The sequence below is a fragment of the Oryx dammah genome, unplaced genomic scaffold, assembly GCF_014754425.2.
Source record: "Oryx dammah isolate SB20612 unplaced genomic scaffold, SCBI_Odam_1.1 HiC_scaffold_23, whole genome shotgun sequence".
NCBI classification, from domain to species: domain Eukaryota; kingdom Metazoa; phylum Chordata; class Mammalia; order Artiodactyla; family Bovidae; genus Oryx; species Oryx dammah.
Window position 1 is genome coordinate 79,050,691 of NW_024070207.1, and position 18,458 is coordinate 79,069,148.

The window sequence follows — 18,458 nt, forward strand, 5'->3', positions numbered from 1 at the left end:
TCCCAAACTTAAAATAGACATTATCTAAGTTTCAGTGGGTAAGAATTCTGGGAGTGGCTTAGCTGTGTTACGGCCTTGAATCTCTCATGAGGCTGCAGTCAGGATGTGGGAGGCGGCTGCAGTTATCTGAAGGCTTGACTCCACTTCCAAGAAGGCCCGCTCACATAGCTTAGCAGGAGGCCTCAGTTCCTCCATAGGGCTGCTGCCTGATCTACCAGCTACCATCCCACAGAGAAAGCAGTCTGTGTGAGATCAGGAAACCTAAGTGCCTTTTATGACCTTGTCTTGGAAGTGACATGCTCGTTCTGTGCAGTACAGGGACTCACCAAGTCCAGCCCACCCTCAAGGGCAAGGCAACTAGGCTCCAACTTCTGATGGGGACACTATTATAGAGTTTATGACTATATCTTAAAACCTCCACAGCTGATATATTATTTTGCCCCAAATCTATTACTACAGTGTATTCCCAACAAAACTTCCATTCGTTTCTGTTTGTTTTTGGCTGTGTGGTGCAACTTGTGTGATCTTAGTTTCCTGACCAGGGATCAAACCCAGGTCCCATGAATGAAAGCGTAGAGTCTTAACCAATGGGTTGCCAGGGAATTATCACAGATGGATCTTAAAAACATAATGCTGGTTGAACAAGTAAGTTTTAAAAAATAGCACTACCATTTAATCAAAAAAATACACAAAATACCGATTTTATATGAAATCACACCAAGAGATACACATAAAACTCAATAACATAGTTAACTGTGGGAAGGAAAGAATGATAGTGGGTGCAGGAATACAAGAGTAAGTAAAACAAGAGACTGCATAGAACAACTATGATGATGTGTCACAAACTGTAGAATGTGATCAGAGCTCAGACACTTTGAGAGGTAAATAAGTACCTCTCTTTTTGCATGGAGGCTCAGATTCTCAGAGGGCTAAAACTAGTACATATGTGGACAATGTGAAATCTTTTCATGTCTATCCCAGGCGTAGGAAGTCTGGATATGGCAAAAGTCAGACAAGTTCATTTTGTGGATGCAGGGGCTTCCCTAGTGGCTCAGACAGGAAAGAGTCTGCCTACAATGTGGGAGACCCAGGTTTGATCCCTGGGTCAGGAAGATCCCCTGGAAAATGGAATGGCAGGGCAGTGGGGCTGATCTCAGAAATATATCTAGAATTGTTGGGGTCAGTTTCTGTCTTGGCAATAGGTCATCTTCATCAGCATTATCCACTATGAGACAGTAGAGCCTGGACGCCAGTCATTCCCTCATCTGTGATTTCCTATGAAGTTTGTCTTGGTGAAATCTCCCCAAGAAATTATAGAAGGCAGGATCTACTGCAGAAAAACCCTGAGTCCTTTGGCTGTGGTTTCTTAATGGATATGAGGTAGGCATGACAGACTTTAGATGGACTGAGCCATAAGACATTTCAGCTCTTCCCATTCTTTTGCAACAAGCTTCACATCCCCTCCTGCTCCTTGCTCAACCAATCAGTGAAAGCTGTAACTATGTGCCTGGTTTCTGCCCATACTGGTCATGAGCTTTTCTCCTCCTGCCCTGTGTATGGATGCTCATCTCTGAAACTATTGTCTGAGGAACTATTGTGAACCACCTCTGCTCTCCCCAACTCTTAATACAGGCACCTCTAATTTTAATTGTGCTTTGCTTTATTGTGCTTTACAGATATCGTGAGTCTTTTTCTTTTTTTCAATTCTTTTCCATTATAGTTTATTGTGCTTAGTCATTCAGTCGTGTCTGACTCTTTGCAACCCCATGGACTGGGGCCCACCAGGTTCTTCTGTCCATGGGAACTCTCCAGGAAAAGAATACTGGAGTGGGTTGACATGCCCTCCTCCAGGGTGTCTTCCCAACCCAGGGATGGAATCCAGGTCTCATGCATTGCAGGCAGATTCTTTACTGTCTGAACCACCAGGAAAGCCCCCAAATACTGAAGTGGGTATCTTATCCCTTCTCCAGGGGATCTTCTCAACCAAGGAATTGAACCGGCATCTCCTGCTTTGCAGGTAGATTCTTTACTAGCCAACTTACCAAGGAAGTATTGCAAACCACTTCTGACTTCCCCCAACTCTTAGTACAGGCATCCCTCATTTTAATTGTGCTTTATTGTGCTTTACAGATATTGTGAGTTTTTTCTTTATTCAATTCATTTCCATTATAGTTTATTACAAAATATTGAATATAGTTCTTTGTGCTATGTAGTAGGTCGTTGTTGTTTATCTATTTTATGTGTGGTAATGTGCATCTGTTAATCCCATACTCCCAAATAACCCCTCCTACTTTGGTAGCTATTAAGTTTGTTTTCTGTGTCTATGAGTCTCCTTCTGTATCATGGGTTTTGTTTTTTCTTTTTAACAAATTGAAGGTTTGTGGGCAACTCAGCATTCAGCAAGTCTGTTGGCACCATTTTTGCAATAGCATTTGCTCACTGCCTATCTCTGTGTCACATTACAGTAATTTTTGCAATATTTCAAACTTTTTCATTATTATTGTATTTGTTATGATGATCTATGATCAGTGATCTTTGATGTTACCAATAATCCGTGACTCTAGGATGGCAAGCTTAAATGACAAATGTGTGTTCAAACTGCCCTACTTTCTGTCCCTCTCCCTCTCCTCAGGCCTCTCTTTCCCTGAGACATAATAATATTGAAATTATGCCACTTGATAAACTTAGAATTGCCTCAAAGTGTTCAAGTGACAGGAAGAGTCTCTCACTTGAAATAAAAATCTAGAAATGATTACACTTAGTGAGGAAGGCACATCAGAAGTTGAGGCAAGCTGAAATGTAGATCTCTTGTAACCAGTTACTGAAGTTGTGAATGCAAAGGGAAAGTTCTTGAAAGAAATTAAAAGTGATACTCCAGTGAACACATAAGTGATAAGAAAGAGAAACAGCCTGACTGCTGATACAGAGAAGGTTTTAGTGGTTTGGAGAGAGGATCAAACCACCCACAACATTCCCTTAAGCCAAAGCTTAAACCAGAGCAAGGCCGTAACTCTCTTCAGTCCTGTTAAGCCTGAGAGAGGTGAAGGAAGCTGCAGAAGAAAAGTCTGAATCTAGCAGAGGCTGGATCATGAGTGTTAACAAACACTGTCTCCAGAACATAAAAGCACAAGTTGAAGTAACAAGTGCTAATATAGAAGTGGCAGCAACTTATCCAGATCTAGTTAAAATAACTAATAAAGGTGGCTACACCAAACAACAGATTTCCACTGTAGATGCAACAGCTTTATATCAAAAGAAGATGCCACCTAGTACTTTCATTGTTAGAGAATTCAATGCCTGACTTGAAAGTTTCTAAGGACAAGCTGGCTCTCTTTTAGGGGCTAATGCAACTGGTAAATTTAAGAAAGAAGACAATGCTCATTGAGCATTCTGAAAAATCCCAGGGCTCTTAGGAATTAGGGTAAATCTATTCTAACTGTCCTCTGTAAGGGGGCTTCCCTGGTGCCTCAGACAGTAAAGAATCTGCCTACAGTGCAAGTGACCTGGGTTCAACGCATAGGTTGAGAAGATCCCCTGAAGAAGGTAATGACAACCCACTCCAGTATTCTTGACTGGAGAACCCCATGGACAGAGGATCCTGGCAAGCTAGTCCATCATATTGCAAAGAATCAGACACAACTGAGAGACTAGTAACACTTTCACTTTTTCACCATACTGTATCCCAAAAGTTAACAGATTTAGTCTGTATTTGGGGTGCTGATCCTTAACAGGCTGGACGAGTCCATTCTATGGATGACATATTTCAAGTCTCTGAGGGCAACTAACCCATTCTTCTTTGATGGGGAGCTCAGAAACAAAAAGTCTGTCAAATCCATTCATTATAAAGGTAGCTCAGACGCTCAGAAGGCGGACAAGAACAAATTGTGGGCAGTGGGCTCAGACACTCTGTCCCTTACTTATTGTGAAAGTCCTCCGCGTGGATCAAGGGTTCAGCAACTCTGAATAACAGCAGAAATCATTCTGTTGGATCGGGATTTACTCCTTTTGAAGACTGAATCGTCCTCTTTTGTAGAAGGCACCTCAGGTGGTCTGTTGGTGGGGAATTCGAGAAACTGGCTTCAGGAAGCTGTCAGGTAAGGATAAGGGCTGAGGTTATAAGTGAAAAGAAACGATGCCAGGGGAGTCGCATAACAGGTGGCGAGATGTTGGGCACAGAGGAGGAAATGCAGGGATCGGGGTCAGGGGCTAAGAAACGAAGGAACGTCTGATGTTAAGGACTGTGAATGGTGATGACGTCAGGGTCAGTGGGGAGATAATACATCGGGCCCTCGAGGGGGTATGAGCTCGGAGGACTAGAAGGTGAAAGGGGGCAGTAATTATGTACTCAAGGAACCTAGAGAAAGACGTCAGAATCAATGAGGGAAATGACATCAAGGGTGGTAAGGGTGATGTCAGAGGTGGAAACGGGTGTGAGAGCATAAAGGATGAAGTTGGCTGGGCAGATGTGATGTTAGGTTGCATCATCACAAACCACTCCTTTTCCGGAATCGTGCTCAGCTCCTCCCTCCCTTCAAGCTGTTGTCCCTTCCTCCGGCTCCGCCTTACTGACCTTAGCCAATGAGCGCGCGTGGCGGAAGTTCCGTGACGTATCCACTCTGTACCCTTTATTAGCGTCTTGCCGCGCGGCAACCTCCCCAGTCTCGGCTCCTTCGTGGTGGCTCTCTTTTGAGTTATTGTTAGTTTGCAGGTAAGTAGCATATATTTTTGCGGAGCGGCTGTTCCTCCTCTCACTGACGTTTGATGCGCCGGTTGAGAGCGAGGTGCGCGATTGAGAAGTAACGGCCTCTGACACAGAGGCTTGGGCTTCACTGGATCGGGTGGGTTCCGTGCTTGGAGGTGACACTTTTTGGTTGGTGCGAGGCTGGCGCGCTATATTTGAGTGCAGGAAATGCTGGGAATGGCTGGCGGCGTGGGTGGCAGCCGTGATCGTGCGACGGCGGAGGCGGATGGGGGGAGGGGGCTCTTTTTGCATGTGACTGCCGCCATCTTGTTCAAGGTTCTTCTGGGCATGCGCAGGTGTACAAAATGACGGGCGTCGGGTAGGGGATATTGTGTGGGCACCAGCTCCGGAGGTTTCCGTCTTTTTCGTCTTTGTCTGTGCTTGGTTACCCCGTATTTTTTTTTTTTTTTTGCTTGTTTTGTCTCCTCTGTTCTCTCTTCCTTCATCCTTTTTCACTTCTCCAGCCTCCTCTTTCTCCCATCTCCACAGTTTCCCCTATTCTCCATATCCTCAACACAGGACTTGAATTTACTGCCATGTCTTCTGAAGAAGGGAAGCTCTTCGTGGGAGGGCTCAACTTCAACACTGATGAGCGGGCTCTGGAAGACCACTTCAGCAGCTTCGGACCTATTTCTGAGGGTGAGAAATGGGTCAGGTGCGTGATGGGGGGATTGTGGAAGAAAATCTGGGTCCCATGCATTTCAGGAAACAGGAAAGGTTAGAACCCCAGGCCTTACCCTTTTCCTGCCTTTGTTCCTAGGCCTTAGACTGAGAACCCAATAAGTGTCCATTGATTTTTAGTGGAAGGAAGGTCCATTCTTAACACCGTTTACTACTTGTTCCCTTAGCTCTTCCCTTGTCTTTCCCAGTGGTGGTCGTCAAGGACCGGGAGACTCAGCGATCCCGGGGTTTTGGCTTCATCACCTTCACCAATCCGGAGCATGCCTCGAATGCCATGAGAGCCATGAATGGAGAGGTGAGGTCTCCTGCCTGCATAGGGGCCCTGCGTCCATCTGTCACTTGGACCATTCTGTTTTTCCCTCTGTGTCTGCTTGGGGCAGCGCGGCCACCAAGCCCCGCAGTGCCCACTCACAGGAGCGTGACTGCCTTCTGTTCTAGGGGGTGGAGGGCAGCGGCAGACAGAGCCGGGCTGCCTGGGAGGCGACGACTGGTCCTGCATGAGGCCGAGAAGCCACCTGTGGATGGTTGACCTGCTCTGGGCTTAGGTAGTAGAGTCTGCAGACCTGCGGGCCTGGCCCGGAGAGGACCTCGTGAGTCTTCTGGGATGGACTCTGAAGCCTCAGACCAAGAGAGGTGTCTGTCTAGCCCTAATAGTCGGGCAGCTTAGAGGAGTGGGGAGGAGAATTCAACCTGAGTTCGGTCAAGATGTAAGTAGTAGCAGGGGAAACATGGTGGATTCAGGTAATTTTGTGGGATTCTGTAGCTCCAGATAAAACCATTTGGGTCAAAGGAGCTTGTTCTGGAATATGGCACCCAGAACCTGGTGCCCAGCAGGAATTTCTGGGCTCTTTCGCCCACTTGCCCAGCCCACTCCTACCTCACCCCTGCCCTGTTTGACCACCAACCCATCCATCCTTGTGTCTCCCCACACCTAGTCTCTGGATGGTCGTCAGATCCGTGTAGACCACGCTGGCAAGTCAGCCCGGGGATCACGAGGGGGTGCCTTTGGGGGCTATGAACGTGGTCGTGGCTACCCTAGAGGTAAGTTACTTGCTAAGTTTGATCCATGGGGTACGGAGGAGACTTGCCTATTAGCATTCTATGTCTAGACAATTGCCATTCAGAATATTTCTTCCCTATTGTAGGTGGTGGGGACCAGGGCTATGGAAGTGGCAGGTATGACAATCGACCTGGAGCATACGGATTCGGATATGGATATGGATATGGAAGGTCCAGAGACTATGGTGGCAGGTGGGTAGCCAAGGGGTTAGGGTACGCTGGTGCTTCTTCCCTCTTGCTAAGAACTCATCTTAGGGATTTATCTGGTGATCCGGTGGCTAAGACTCTGTACTCCCAATGCAGGGGGCCTGGGATCAATCCCTGGTCAGGGCACTAGACCCAACATGCCACACCACGTGCCACAACAAAGATTGAAAATGCCATGTGTAGCAACTAAGACCCAGCGCAGGGAAATGAATGAATGAACTTTAAAAAAAAATTTTGTTTAAACTCAGTTTCTTGCTCAAAAATATAAAAAGCTCAGTTGCCTGAGTATTCATACATACCTTGCTGTGGTGCTAATAGTGTTTGCAAATTGTAATGAAGTTATAAAGCAAGTGTGAAGCAATATTCTGGGTTAAGTATAACATTGGTAAATAATTTGTTAGGTCATGTAATTGCAATGTGCAGTACATGGTGACATGTTTGTTGTACTGTCTTGATTATGTATGGTGGTAATATTTAATATGGTATACACCATATGAGTGAGTTTTACTTGATACCCATGTTTAACTTATCATGGTGTTTAGTAATACTGCAGAATATATAATACATTCCTGTGATACTACTATGTATGTTTTTTTCCCAGAAGCCAGGGTGGTTATGACCGCTACTCAGGGGGAAATTACAGGGACAATTATGACAACTGAGATAAGGTATGTGCACCTAACATAAGTGAGACTTCTGTGTTGCCATTTAAGAGACCTCTGTCCACCAGTCTTACCCTGTTCCTCTCACTTTCCTCCTGTATGTGCATACCTCAACAGGCCCACCTGACAACCATTCCTAGGCCTCTCTTGCTTTCAGGTGCCTGTTAAGGCTAGCCTGCTTTGATGGAAGTAGGGGTTGGGGGGCCACCTGTCTTGTCTATAATCATCTACTCCTGTTGAGCATGTAAGAGATGGAGGGATTTCCAGCCTTTCAGCATCCTCGTCGACCCCGGGAATTAAGCATGTTAGCATATTCCCCGGAGAAGGCAATGGCAACCCACTCCAGTACTCTTGCCTGGAAAATCCCATGGATGGAGGAGCCTGGTAGGCTGCAGTCCATGGGGTCGCACAGAGTTGGACACAACTGAAGTGACTTAGCAGTAGCAGCGTATTCCCAACATCACAATTCTCCCCCTTCTTACTGTTCTCAGAAACACAAGGAATAATCTGATCCAGGACCAGGACCACCTCTCCAAATGACTATTTATAAAGACTTTTGGAGCTGCACTGAAACATCTGTAATAGTTAAACCAACCTGGTTTTCTTTTTTTTTTTTTAATTGAGTTCCCAAGGTACCTTATTAAAGATCTTTCAGAAAGCTCCATGTTTGTTTTGTTTGTTTTAAAATTTTTTTCCCATTTAAAGACAAAGTCTGAAAATATTTGTAGAGTCTGAGTATTTCTTCCTTTTTTACCAGTTTGTTTTCTTTTTTTTAGTTCCAGCTCTTAGGATTATTCTGACAAGAAATGTTTGGCCAGATTCTTTTACTAATATGTATCTGGAAACATTTTAAAAAACTGTATACAACGTTGAATCCTGATTAGGAAGCAGTTTCCAACTGTAAGAAATAAAGAGCATGATAACTCATAGATGTTTTTTACTCAAGATCTCTGCCTTGATTATATAGAAATTTCTAAGAAATACTTGTGTATGTCATTTTTTTAAAACTGGAAGAAAAAAATCCTGTTTTCATGTAGTGTTTAGGATGTCCTTCACTGAGTTGATTAAAAAGATGATACCTGAAAACAAATCGATATTGAAGTGCTTTTTACTTGCTCAAATTAAGGTATAGAGGCTTACTACAAATTAAAAATAGGGGAAGGCCAAGAGGGAGATTTTGAGAAAAGGATACAGTTAGGTGGGCAAGGACTGCCAAAAGGGTAGAGACCTTGAGTTCAAAGTTTGGTTGGGTTTGGGATTGCTTTGGGTATACATGCATCAGGCCTGTGGGAAGGGTGGGGAATCTCAGCAAAACTCCTTTGTGGCTGGAATTGGGTTTCCTGACGTGGTCTCTTGGTCCCATTGTGATGATCTCAGTATCAGCTTTGGGAAGGCTGCTGGAGTTTTGATCTCCCTGTCTCCTCCGAGCATCTTAGGTGCCTTCCTTAGGAGGTTGTGCTGAGAGTGTAAGCATCTGGTGGGGGATGGGAGACTAAATCCTGTCATAAATAGTGGTCCCAACTGCTCCTGAAATAATGGGGGTCGACGCAGGTATAGTAAACTCATCTTGGTGTGAGATAGGACAAGCCTGATTTGAAAACAGGATTCTAGGAGCACAGCCTCTGGATTCTGACAGGCTTCAAACCCAGGCTCTGCTGCTTTCTACTTATTTCAGTGGTGTTAATAATAAACAGCAATCCAAGCTGACACCACATGGGTCACTGTAGTGTGAAAGTTGCAGTACTGATGACCTGTCTCCTACCTCCCAGCTAGCTGGGACAGTGCCCAGGACCATTTCTCTCAGCCATGGATTTGCTTTGCTGGGTGGATGGAGACTTGGGAACTTCTGAGACCTGTCTGGACCAGATAAAGGGGCCTTACAGCTACTCCTTACCAGTTGAGTACTGGGCATTCTGTGCTGGGCTCCAAGGAGTTAAGGCAGTGGGATCTGGCAAGAGGCCCACTGTTACTGCCTAGGGTGGGGAGTACTTTTGCACCTTAAGTCTCAGGAAGTACAATGTCTTCCCAAGGTGGCCTGAAACAGGGTCTGGTAACCACAAAGTTTCTACAACGAAATGATCCCCTAAGTGACATAAAAACTATAAATAGCCTTTCCTGAGGTGCCGTGTAGGAGTGTTGGACTTCCCAGGTGGCCCTGGGTTGGGATGATCCCCTTGAAATGGCTACCCACTCCAGTATTGCTTGGAGAATCATGGACGGAGGAGTCCATAGGGTCGCAAATAACCAGACACAACTGAGCACACACTTGGAGTAATCCAGTCTTGCCCAGCCTCTGATTTACTTGCTTTAAGGAAAGGGGCCTAGGAGACGGTTTTCTTTGACACTGTATCACTCATCAATACAATTTATAGATATGAGACTCAAAACCCTTCTTAAAAGCTTATTAGTCCTCTTCAGTTTGACCAGAATCTCACTAGTGTGCATGTTCCTCAAGAACCCACTGAGGCTTGAACTCACATTTAAAGGTGCTTTGAGAACCTGTGAAGACCAGACCCTTGGTCTGCAAGTATTTGTATTTTCAAGCCCTGGATCATACCCTCTCCACAAATTTGACAGAAACATTTTCACAGACATCCCACCCCCTGCCCATTTTGAAGTCCAGAAGAAATCCCAAACCTTTGCCCTCTCACCCCACATGGAAGTCACTGACCCTGCTTCCTAGCCTAGTTTTATGTGCCTCAGGTTCTATGTCTCCAAAGTGGGAATAGTACTATTGACCTCACTGAATGGTACTGGAGGTGACATACTTAGAGAAGAGTAGGTCTGTGGTAATAACCCTACACCTTCCCTACATTCTGGTTTTGGGGGTGTAAGAAACTCAAAACACCTTTTATAGGGACTTCCCTGGTGGTCCAGAGGCTGACTCCCAGGGCCTGTGTTCCATCCCTGGTCAGTTCTGTTCGTTCCTGTCCGACTCTTTGCAATCCCATGGACTGCAGAACACCAGGCTGCCCTGTCCATCACCAACTCCCAGAGCCTACTCAAACTCATGTCCATTGAGTCAGTGATGCCATCCAACCATCTCATCCACTGCCGTCCCCTTTTCATGCCCTCAATCTTTCCCAGCATCAGGATCTTTTCAAATGAGTCAGCTCTTTGCATCATGTAGCCAAAGTATTGGAGTTTCAGCTTTAACATCAGTCCTTCCAATGAACACCCAGGACTGATCTTTAGAATGGACTGGTTGGATCTCCTTGCAGTCCAAGGGACTATCAAGAGTCTTCTTCAACACCACAGTTCAAAAGCATCAATTCTGCGCTCAGCTTTATATTCCAACTCTCACATCCATACACAACCACTTAAAAAACCATAGCTTTGACTAGACAGACCTTCATTGGCAAAGTAATGTCTCTCCCTTTTAATATGCTGTCTAGGTTGGTCATAACTTTCCTTCCAAGGAGTAAGCGTCTTTTAATTTCATGGCTGCAGTAAACCATCTGCAGTGATTTTGGAGCCCCCCAAAATAAAAGCCTGCCACTGTTTCCACTGTTTCCCCATCTATTTGCCATGATTTTAGTTTTCTGAATGTTAAGCTTTAAGCCAACTTTTTCACTCTCCTCTTTCACTTTCATCAAGAGGCTCTTTAGTTCTTCAATTTCTGCCATAAGGATGGTGTCATCTGCATATCTGAGGTTATGGATATTTCTCCTGGCAATCTTGTGCTTGCTTGTGCTTCATCCAGCCCAGCGTTTCTCATGATGTACTTTGCTTATAAGTTAAATAAGCAGGGTGACTATATACAGCCTTGACGTACTCCTTTTCCTATTTGGAACCAGTCTGTTGTTCCATGTCCAGTTCTAATTGTTGCTTCCTGACCTGCATACAGATTTCTCAAGATGCAGGTCAGGTGGTCTGGTATTCCCATCTCTGTCAGAATTTTCCACAGTTTGTTGTGATCCACACAGTCAATGACTTTGGCATAGTTAATAAAGCAGAAATAGATATTTTTCTGGAACTCTTGCTTTTTCTATGATCCAGCGGATGTTAGCAATTTGATCTCTATTTCCTCTGCCTTTTCTAAAACCAGCTTGAACATCTGGAAGTTCATGGTTCACGTATTGCTGAAGCCTGGCTTGGAGAATTTTGAGCATTACTAGCGTGTGAGATAAGGGCAAGTGTGTGGTAGTTTGAACATTCTTTGGCATTGCCTTTCTTTGGGATTGGAATGAAAACTGAGCTTTTCCAATCCTGTGGCCACTGCTGAGTTTTTCAAATTTGCTGGCATATTGAGTGCAGCACTTTCACAGCATCATCTTTTAGGATTTGAAATAGCTCAACTGGAATTCCATCACCTCCACTAGCTTTGTTCATAGTGATGCTTCCTAAGGCCCACTTGACTTCACGTTCCAGGGTGTCTGGCTCTAGGTGAGTGATCACACCAATGAAGCTCTTTTTCGTACAGTTCTTCTGTGTATTCTTGCCACCTCTTCTTAATATCTTCTGCTTCTGTTACATCCATACCATTTCTGTCCTTTATCGAGCCCATCTTTGCATGAAATGTTCCCTTGGTATCTCTAATTTTCTTGAAGAGATCTCTAGTCTTTCCCATTCTATTGTTTTCCTCTATTTCTTTGCACTGATCACTGAGAAATGCTTTCTTATCTCTCCTTGCTATTCTTTGGAACTCTGCATTCAAATGGGTATATCTCATTTGAATCCACACGCCCCAACTAAAGATTCCACATGCTGCAAGTAAGACCTGGGGCAGTCAAATACTTTTAAAAAGGTTTTTAAAATAAGTTGCTAAAAATACTTAAGGTATGTTAGAAAGCATATTGATTAGATAACTGGGCAGTGTTCCTCCCTCCTGCTTTTAGAGACAAAACACGAACAGTTCCTGCATATCTGCATTCCTCTTCTACCTCCTGCACTTCTCCAGGCTAAGGAGTCATGATCCCTTATAATCAAAGTGCTCAGAGATCTAAAAAACAGAAGCTTTTTTTCTCAAAATTTGTGACAAGACCTAAAGGTTTTCATAATCTTTGTTTTTCCCATTCAGTGTGAATATGCATACAATATACTGCAGAAATACTAGCGTTTGGTTATGGAGAACTACACTAGAGTCTATGGGATGTGGATTTTAATAATAGACCAATGAAAGCACAATGTTAAGGCTTCTAAATTGAAAACAGTCTGTAGCATGTTCTGCATAAAGATTTCTAATATGCTGTTCTAAATTCAATTTCAAGCTTCCTTAAAGTAAAACTCAGGAAGTTTTCTTTACTCTTTCTACTTAATAGTTGTTCAAGCGCAGAACTTGCAGTCTCTATTTTAAACTTTGCATTTTAAAAGTACATTTTGCATTTAAAAAAGTACATTTTGGAGAGGGGGGAATACAGTCCAGCCATTTGTCTTATTTAAGTGGAAGAAAGTTTTAATGAATTAAATGTGCAAAATGCCCTCATGTTTCCTAGTTTGTTGTATTTTAACAAAGACTGTTGGCTTCAAGCCACTCAAATGTTTATGGAACCTTCAGTTTAGAAAATGCAGTGTGTTTAAAATTGTGGAAACTGGGTGATAGGTACGTGGAAGTACATTAAATCAATGCATTGTGAGTTTGAGATTTTCCATAATAAAAAGTTCAAAAGAAAACTGAGTGGTGTGGTTTGTAAGACCTTCACATTGGTGTGGGAAGTGGATGACTTTCAGTCATCTATTTAGTTAGCTATTTTCTGTTGGCCTGCCCTGTTCCCCAAAGCCTTCTGAATAGTTACAGTCATCTCTATTCCAAGGGCCTCAAGAAAGCCTGAAATGCTAGCTTCTATTTCTTTACATCTGACATTAATATTTTCCAGATACCGGTCCTAGGGAGTTCCCTGGTAGTCCATTGGGCTCTGCACTTAAAGTAAAGTAAGTAAGGGCTCTGCACTTCCACTGCAGGGTGCACGGATTTGATCCCTCATTGGAGAACTAAGATCCTGCATGCCATGCAGCACAGCCAAAAAAAGCAAAAACACAAGATACCGGTCCTGGAACCTCTTCCTGCTCCCCTTCCCCAATCCCAGCTCTCAGGACCCCTCTGGCTTCTCCTGGTGGATGGAGCATTCCTTTGCCTAGCACCACAGGTTCTTCCTGCCTTCTTTCAAAACCCAGGACCTCTTAGAAACCTGTCTTCTCAGTGGTAAGATGGGGATTATCCCCAATGAATGAGTCCAGACATGGGAAACACCTACCAGTGTCTGGTAGTTAGGTATGGTCAGTAAATTTTGGCCAGTGTTTATTATGTGTGCCAGATACTAATTGTAGGAGCCACAGCAACAGCTATGACAAATTTCTTTGCTTAGGAATCACATATTAGGGCCTATGGATAATAAAGTAATAAATTGGTATGTGATGTAATGTTGGAAAGTGGCTAGTGTTGAGAATAAAGCAGAGGGAATACAGAGTGATGGGGTCTTACACAAGATGTTTTAGGGAAGGTGACTCAGAGGAAGTGACCTTACATTAGAGACAAAATTGGAGAATGGTAGGGGAATGGTTCTGCATGGCACTATGACTGCGTAGCACATCTCCACATAGGCCACATAGGCCACATAGGCAGGCTCATCTAAGTATTGGCAGAACGCCCTGTGATCCTTGGAACACAGAGCACAAGAGGCTACAAGGCCATTTCTCACTAACCTCCCTGTCTACCAAGGTTCTGATGAGGTATGAGGCTTTCTGTTCTTTCTCTCCCCTGATTTAAGGTTATAGAACTGCTTAGCATGCACTAACTTCTTGGCACCACAGTGTCCTACACTCTTGCTGCAGTCATCTGACCCCTTTTTTGTTTCTGTGTTACCCTGTACAAGGGACATGAGCTGGCATCTGTGGCTCTTGTCGCTTCTGCTATCTATGTAAGTAGCAAACATCTGAATTGAATGAGGACACATTTCCTTACCAGCCAAATATCTCAGCCTTGCCTTTTCTTGGCATCTGGAAGAGGAGAACTAGAGGCAGAAGAAAAAGCAAGCACACACAAAGGCCCTGAGGTGGGAGCTTACTTGGTGTGTGTGAGGAACAGCAAGAAGGTCAATGCAGCCGTAACAGAGTGAGCAAGGGGGCAAGTGGCAGGAGGTGAGTTCTGAGAGGTGATGGAGCCTGGTCCTGTAGGGCCATCTTGGCCACAGGGAGGACTTTGACTTTTTCTCTGAGAGAGATGGAGCATGGGTCTGAGCAAAACAGGGCTGTGGGCTACCTTGGATTGTAACAGGATCCTCTGACTACTGGGAGGACAGGCTTGGGGAAGAAAGCAAGGGCAGAAGCAGTGAGGAGGCCACCACAGTAGTCCAAGCCAGCAATGGTGGTGGCAGCAGTGGACGTGGAGAGGAGAGGTTAGATTCTGGATATGTTTTGAAGGTAGAACTGACAGAACTTGCTGAGAGATCAAACAAAGGGGGCGGGATGAGAGAAAGCAATTGTTATGAATCCACGCTGGAGGACGTCACCTTGGGAATTGGTGTTAGTGCAGTGGTTAAGAGCAAGGATTGTGGAGCCAGGTGGCCTGGGTGTAAATCAAACTCAATCACTTACTGGCTATGCTGTCTTGGGCAGGTTACTTCATCTTTTTGCCTCCATTGCCTGATCTGTGACGTGATAGTAATAGTACCAACTTCAGAGGGTTGTTGTATAAAATATTTGAAACAGTGTCTGGCACAAAGTGCTTGCTATCAGTAATATTAGTGTAGGATGAGTAGAAGTGTTTGCATGCACAGAAGAGAGTGTTCTAGATCTCAGGAACAATTTGTACAATTTTAAATTGAGAAAGCAAGTGTAACTGGAGCATAACCAGATAAGAGTGAGAGCAACGCAGGATGAAGTTGGGGAGGAGGCCTAAGAGGTCAACTTCTCACAGCAGTTGGAAGCTGTTGTAGATTTCATGGCTGATCTACCAGTGCAGAAGATCAGAAGAGAGACAGGAGTAGAAACTGATTTGGGACTTGATATGGGGATGGGGGTAGGGAGACATACAGAGAAGTAGAGAGGGATGGGATGCTGTTGTCAACACTGCTGGCTGGTTACCGGGGGGGTGGTGCTTTCTATTATCCTGGATAAGAAACTTAGTCCAGTTCTACTTCCTGCCTGCTTCCAAATGCTAGCTCTAATGTTTTCTACATCTGTGGCCGTGGGCAGTAAACCCATCCAAGGGTTCACTTTCCTCATCTTCAAAGTGGGGCCAAATGTTGTACTTCATTAGGGCTGTCATGACAGTTCTATAAGATGGATGCTGTAAGAGCTTGGTAAATGCAGACTGTCACCAAAATCAAGCAAGAATAGCTTAATATTTGAAAAGCAACCAGATGTAGGTCAGTGTATTAACAGAAAAAAAAGTGGGACAAATCAATGGCTGTGCCCATTTAGCTCTGTCACCTGAGATTGAGGTACCAAATCCAGGGTCCAGGCTTGCTCAGGCCCCCAGTCTGGCCCTGAATCACCACTGGGTAAAGGGAATTGAGATCATAAGAGCAGAGTGACTCCAGTTCTAGACCCGTAAAGTGATTTCTCCTCTGAATCAGTCACTGCCTGGCCTCACTGGCTTTATCCACACGTTTGTTGTCTAGAGCTTCATGTATCGGGCTGCTTTTTCATTCAGGTTCCAGCTTAACTTTTTTGGTCATTTTATTTTTAAAATTTTATTGAAGTGTAGTTGATTTACAGTGTTGTGACCAGCTTAAATTTATTTCTCACTCCTTCCTCCTTCCCCTACCACTCAGTAATGCTAACCAAAATTGAAAAGTGAAGTCGCTCAGTTGTTTCTGACTCTTTGCAACCCCATGGACTGTAGCTTACCAGGCTCCTCTGTCCATGGGATTCTCTAGGCAAGTATACTGGAGTAGGTTGCCATTTCCTTCTCCAGGAGATCTTCATGACCCAGGGATTGAAGCCAGGTCTCTGGCATGGTAGGCAGACGCTTTACCATTTGAGCCACCAGGGAAACACTAATCAAGCTTCTATTTTAATGACAGTAAAAACCAGTTTGAAAAATGATCTTATTTATCACTTATCTTTCTAGCTAGAATGGCAGCTCCACGAGAGTGGAGCCCAGTTATCTGAGTTACTGCCATTTTTCCAGTGGCTGGCACCTAGTAGGGGCTTGATAATTATTTGTTGGAAAGCTGGCTATTGCAATTTGCTGGAGGCTGCTCAAGTGGTCTGTGAGACCTTTCCCAAATGTAGGAATCTGGTTTCTGACTCAGGCATTGGGGAGTTATCACCATTAAGACTTTGGTGATTGTGAGAACTTTGGCTTCATAGGCAAATATTTTCCCATCAGGAAATGGTCAAATTTAAATTATGATCTTGTGTCCCAACCCCCACTTGTCCAATTTAGGAAGAAACCTCAGGGATGAGATAGAGTTCTTATTGAACTCAGGGTCTACATGTTACACATCATCTCCATGGTCTTCCTATTTCATTCTCTGGCTTTGAGTCTCAGCACACTCTTGTCACACCCCAGCCGTCTAGGCTTTCCCTCACATCATGCTTCTGTTAGTTCCTGAGGATGAGGCCCAACTTCAGGTTTCATCTCAGCCTGTGTAATTAGAAGCTGGCACAACCAGTGTGGTCCAGTGCTCGCCTTTGCAGTTATAAATTCTGGGGGCCAAATAGGCAGGAGGCACATGAAGAAAGGAGTCCAAAAAAGACATGGCCCCTGCTTGTTTCTGCCATTACTTAAGTTACTACTGTGATGTGCTGTTACCTTCAAACAGCCTGGCTTACTTGTCTTTTCTGTCCAACTGTTTTTGTTTATTCTTTCAGCTAGGACCCTCAACTGTCACTCTGACAGTGAAATAGCTCCAGATTCTGTTAGAGTGGGTGGGACTTGTGGTCCACCCTGGACTTGAGCTTTTTTAAATGCTATGATTGTAACCAAGGTCACTCACAACCTCCAGAAGCTGCTCCTGGTGACTTGATAACCCCAGGCCTTAGATCATTCTTTACCTACCCACTGACCTGCCTGCCATTCATGTACATAAATTCTGCCCCTTTCTCTCCAAGCTCCCAACAAACTGAAAGTGCCTTCTATCACCAGCTTGTTGTTCAAAGCCCATTTTAAAAATTAATTATTTATGGCTGCGTTGGGTCTTCGTTGCTGCACAGGCTTTCTCTAGTTGCAGCAAGTGGGGACTACTCTCTATTTGAAGTGTGTGTGCTTCTCACTGTGGTGGCTTCTCTTGTGGAGCTCAGGCTCTAGGGCATGTGGGCTCAGGAATTGCGGCACATGGACTTATTTGCTCCACAGCACGTGGAATCTTCCCAGACCAGGGATCAAATCCATGTCCCCTGCATTGACAGGTAGATTCTTATCCACTATACCACCAGGGAAACCTCTCAAAACCAATTTTTAATCTAGTGCATGCATGCTCAGTCACTTCAGGCGTGTCTGACTCTGCAACCCTATGGACTGTAGCCCACCAGGCTCCTCTGTCCATGGAGTTTTCCAGGCAAGAATACTAGAGTGGGTTGTCATGCCCTCCTCCAGGGGATTGTACCCACTCAGGGATTGAACTCACTCCTCCTGTGTCACAGCCAGATTCTTTACTGCTGAGCCACCAGTGAAGCCTCTTTCTATCTAGTATTAGTGTGTAAATGTTTAAAAACAAAAGTTGAAAAAATGCAGAGCAGATAAATGCAAGAGGTAATCAGGGTCATTCTAATTCTTGTTATTTTTGCATCAGATTTACCTCTGGCAGATGGATCTGTTTATTGGGAAAAGTTTTTTAAAATAACTAACAGTTCTCTATTCCAGATGCTTATCTAAGCTTTACAAATATTAACTCATTTAGTCCTCTCACTAACTCTATGAGGCAGTTTTTATTTTCAGATAAGGAGACTGAGTCACATAGTTAAGCCCAAGATCACATAGTTGTCAGAGACTGTGGCAGTGGCCAGATTGTAGTGCCTTCTGAAAAGTACTGTACTACTTCCTGGAATGACAGCAAATGTTCTCACAACAGGTGTCCTTATAAACATGTTTTACACATAAATAGCTAATTTATAACAACCCTGTCATTAGGTGGTTTTATCTAGTATCAGGAATGAAGTTCTAAAATAATTTTTGAAATTTTAACATGAATTGTAAAAGCAACAAGAACAAAACAATTCTG

The 18,458-nt window shown here is 44.2% G+C and overlaps 1 protein-coding gene across 11 annotated transcripts; it reads left to right on the forward strand.

Annotated features, from left to right (window-relative positions):
* Window positions 1-4,572: 4,572 nt before the first annotated feature.
* On the forward strand, window positions 4,573-8,440 carry RBM3 (RNA binding motif protein 3). Of its 11 annotated transcripts, XR_005725417.1 has the most exons (8): window positions 4,659-4,708; window positions 5,261-5,380; window positions 5,611-5,717; window positions 5,861-6,012; window positions 6,358-6,463; window positions 6,568-6,673; window positions 7,290-7,356; window positions 7,842-8,440. XR_005725417.1 is itself a non-coding variant. In XM_040265882.1 (7 exons), the coding sequence occupies exons 2-6, from the start codon at window positions 5,278-5,280 to the stop codon at window positions 7,348-7,350; spliced, it is 483 nt and encodes a 160-aa protein (XP_040121816.1). In that variant the 5' UTR covers window positions 4,573-4,708; window positions 5,261-5,277; the 3' UTR covers window positions 7,351-7,356; window positions 8,127-8,440. The 11 variants fall into 11 exon arrangements, 8 of the variants coding, with proteins under 8 accessions (XP_040121816.1, XP_040121813.1, XP_040121817.1 ...); XM_040265882.1 differs by lacking the exon at window positions 5,861-6,012 and having other exon boundaries at window positions 4,573-4,708; window positions 8,127-8,440; XM_040265879.1 differs by lacking the exon at window positions 5,861-6,012 and having other exon boundaries at window positions 4,589-4,708.
* The last annotated feature ends 10,018 nt before the right edge of the window (window positions 8,441-18,458 follow it).

Excerpts from the sequence above, each read along its gene's own strand:
- RBM3 (XM_040265882.1), top strand. The coding sequence starts at position 5,278 with ATGTCTTCTGAAGAAGGGAAGCTCTTCGTGGGAGGGCTCAACTTCAAC. Across the intron at positions 6,464-6,567 it reads TGGTCGTGGCTACCCTAGAG|GTGGTGGGGACCAGGGCTAT; the intron begins GTAAGTTACTTG and ends TCCCTATTGTAG. Across the intron at positions 6,674-7,289 it reads TCCAGAGACTATGGTGGCAG|AAGCCAGGGTGGTTATGACC; the intron begins GTGGGTAGCCAA and ends TTTTTTTCCCAG.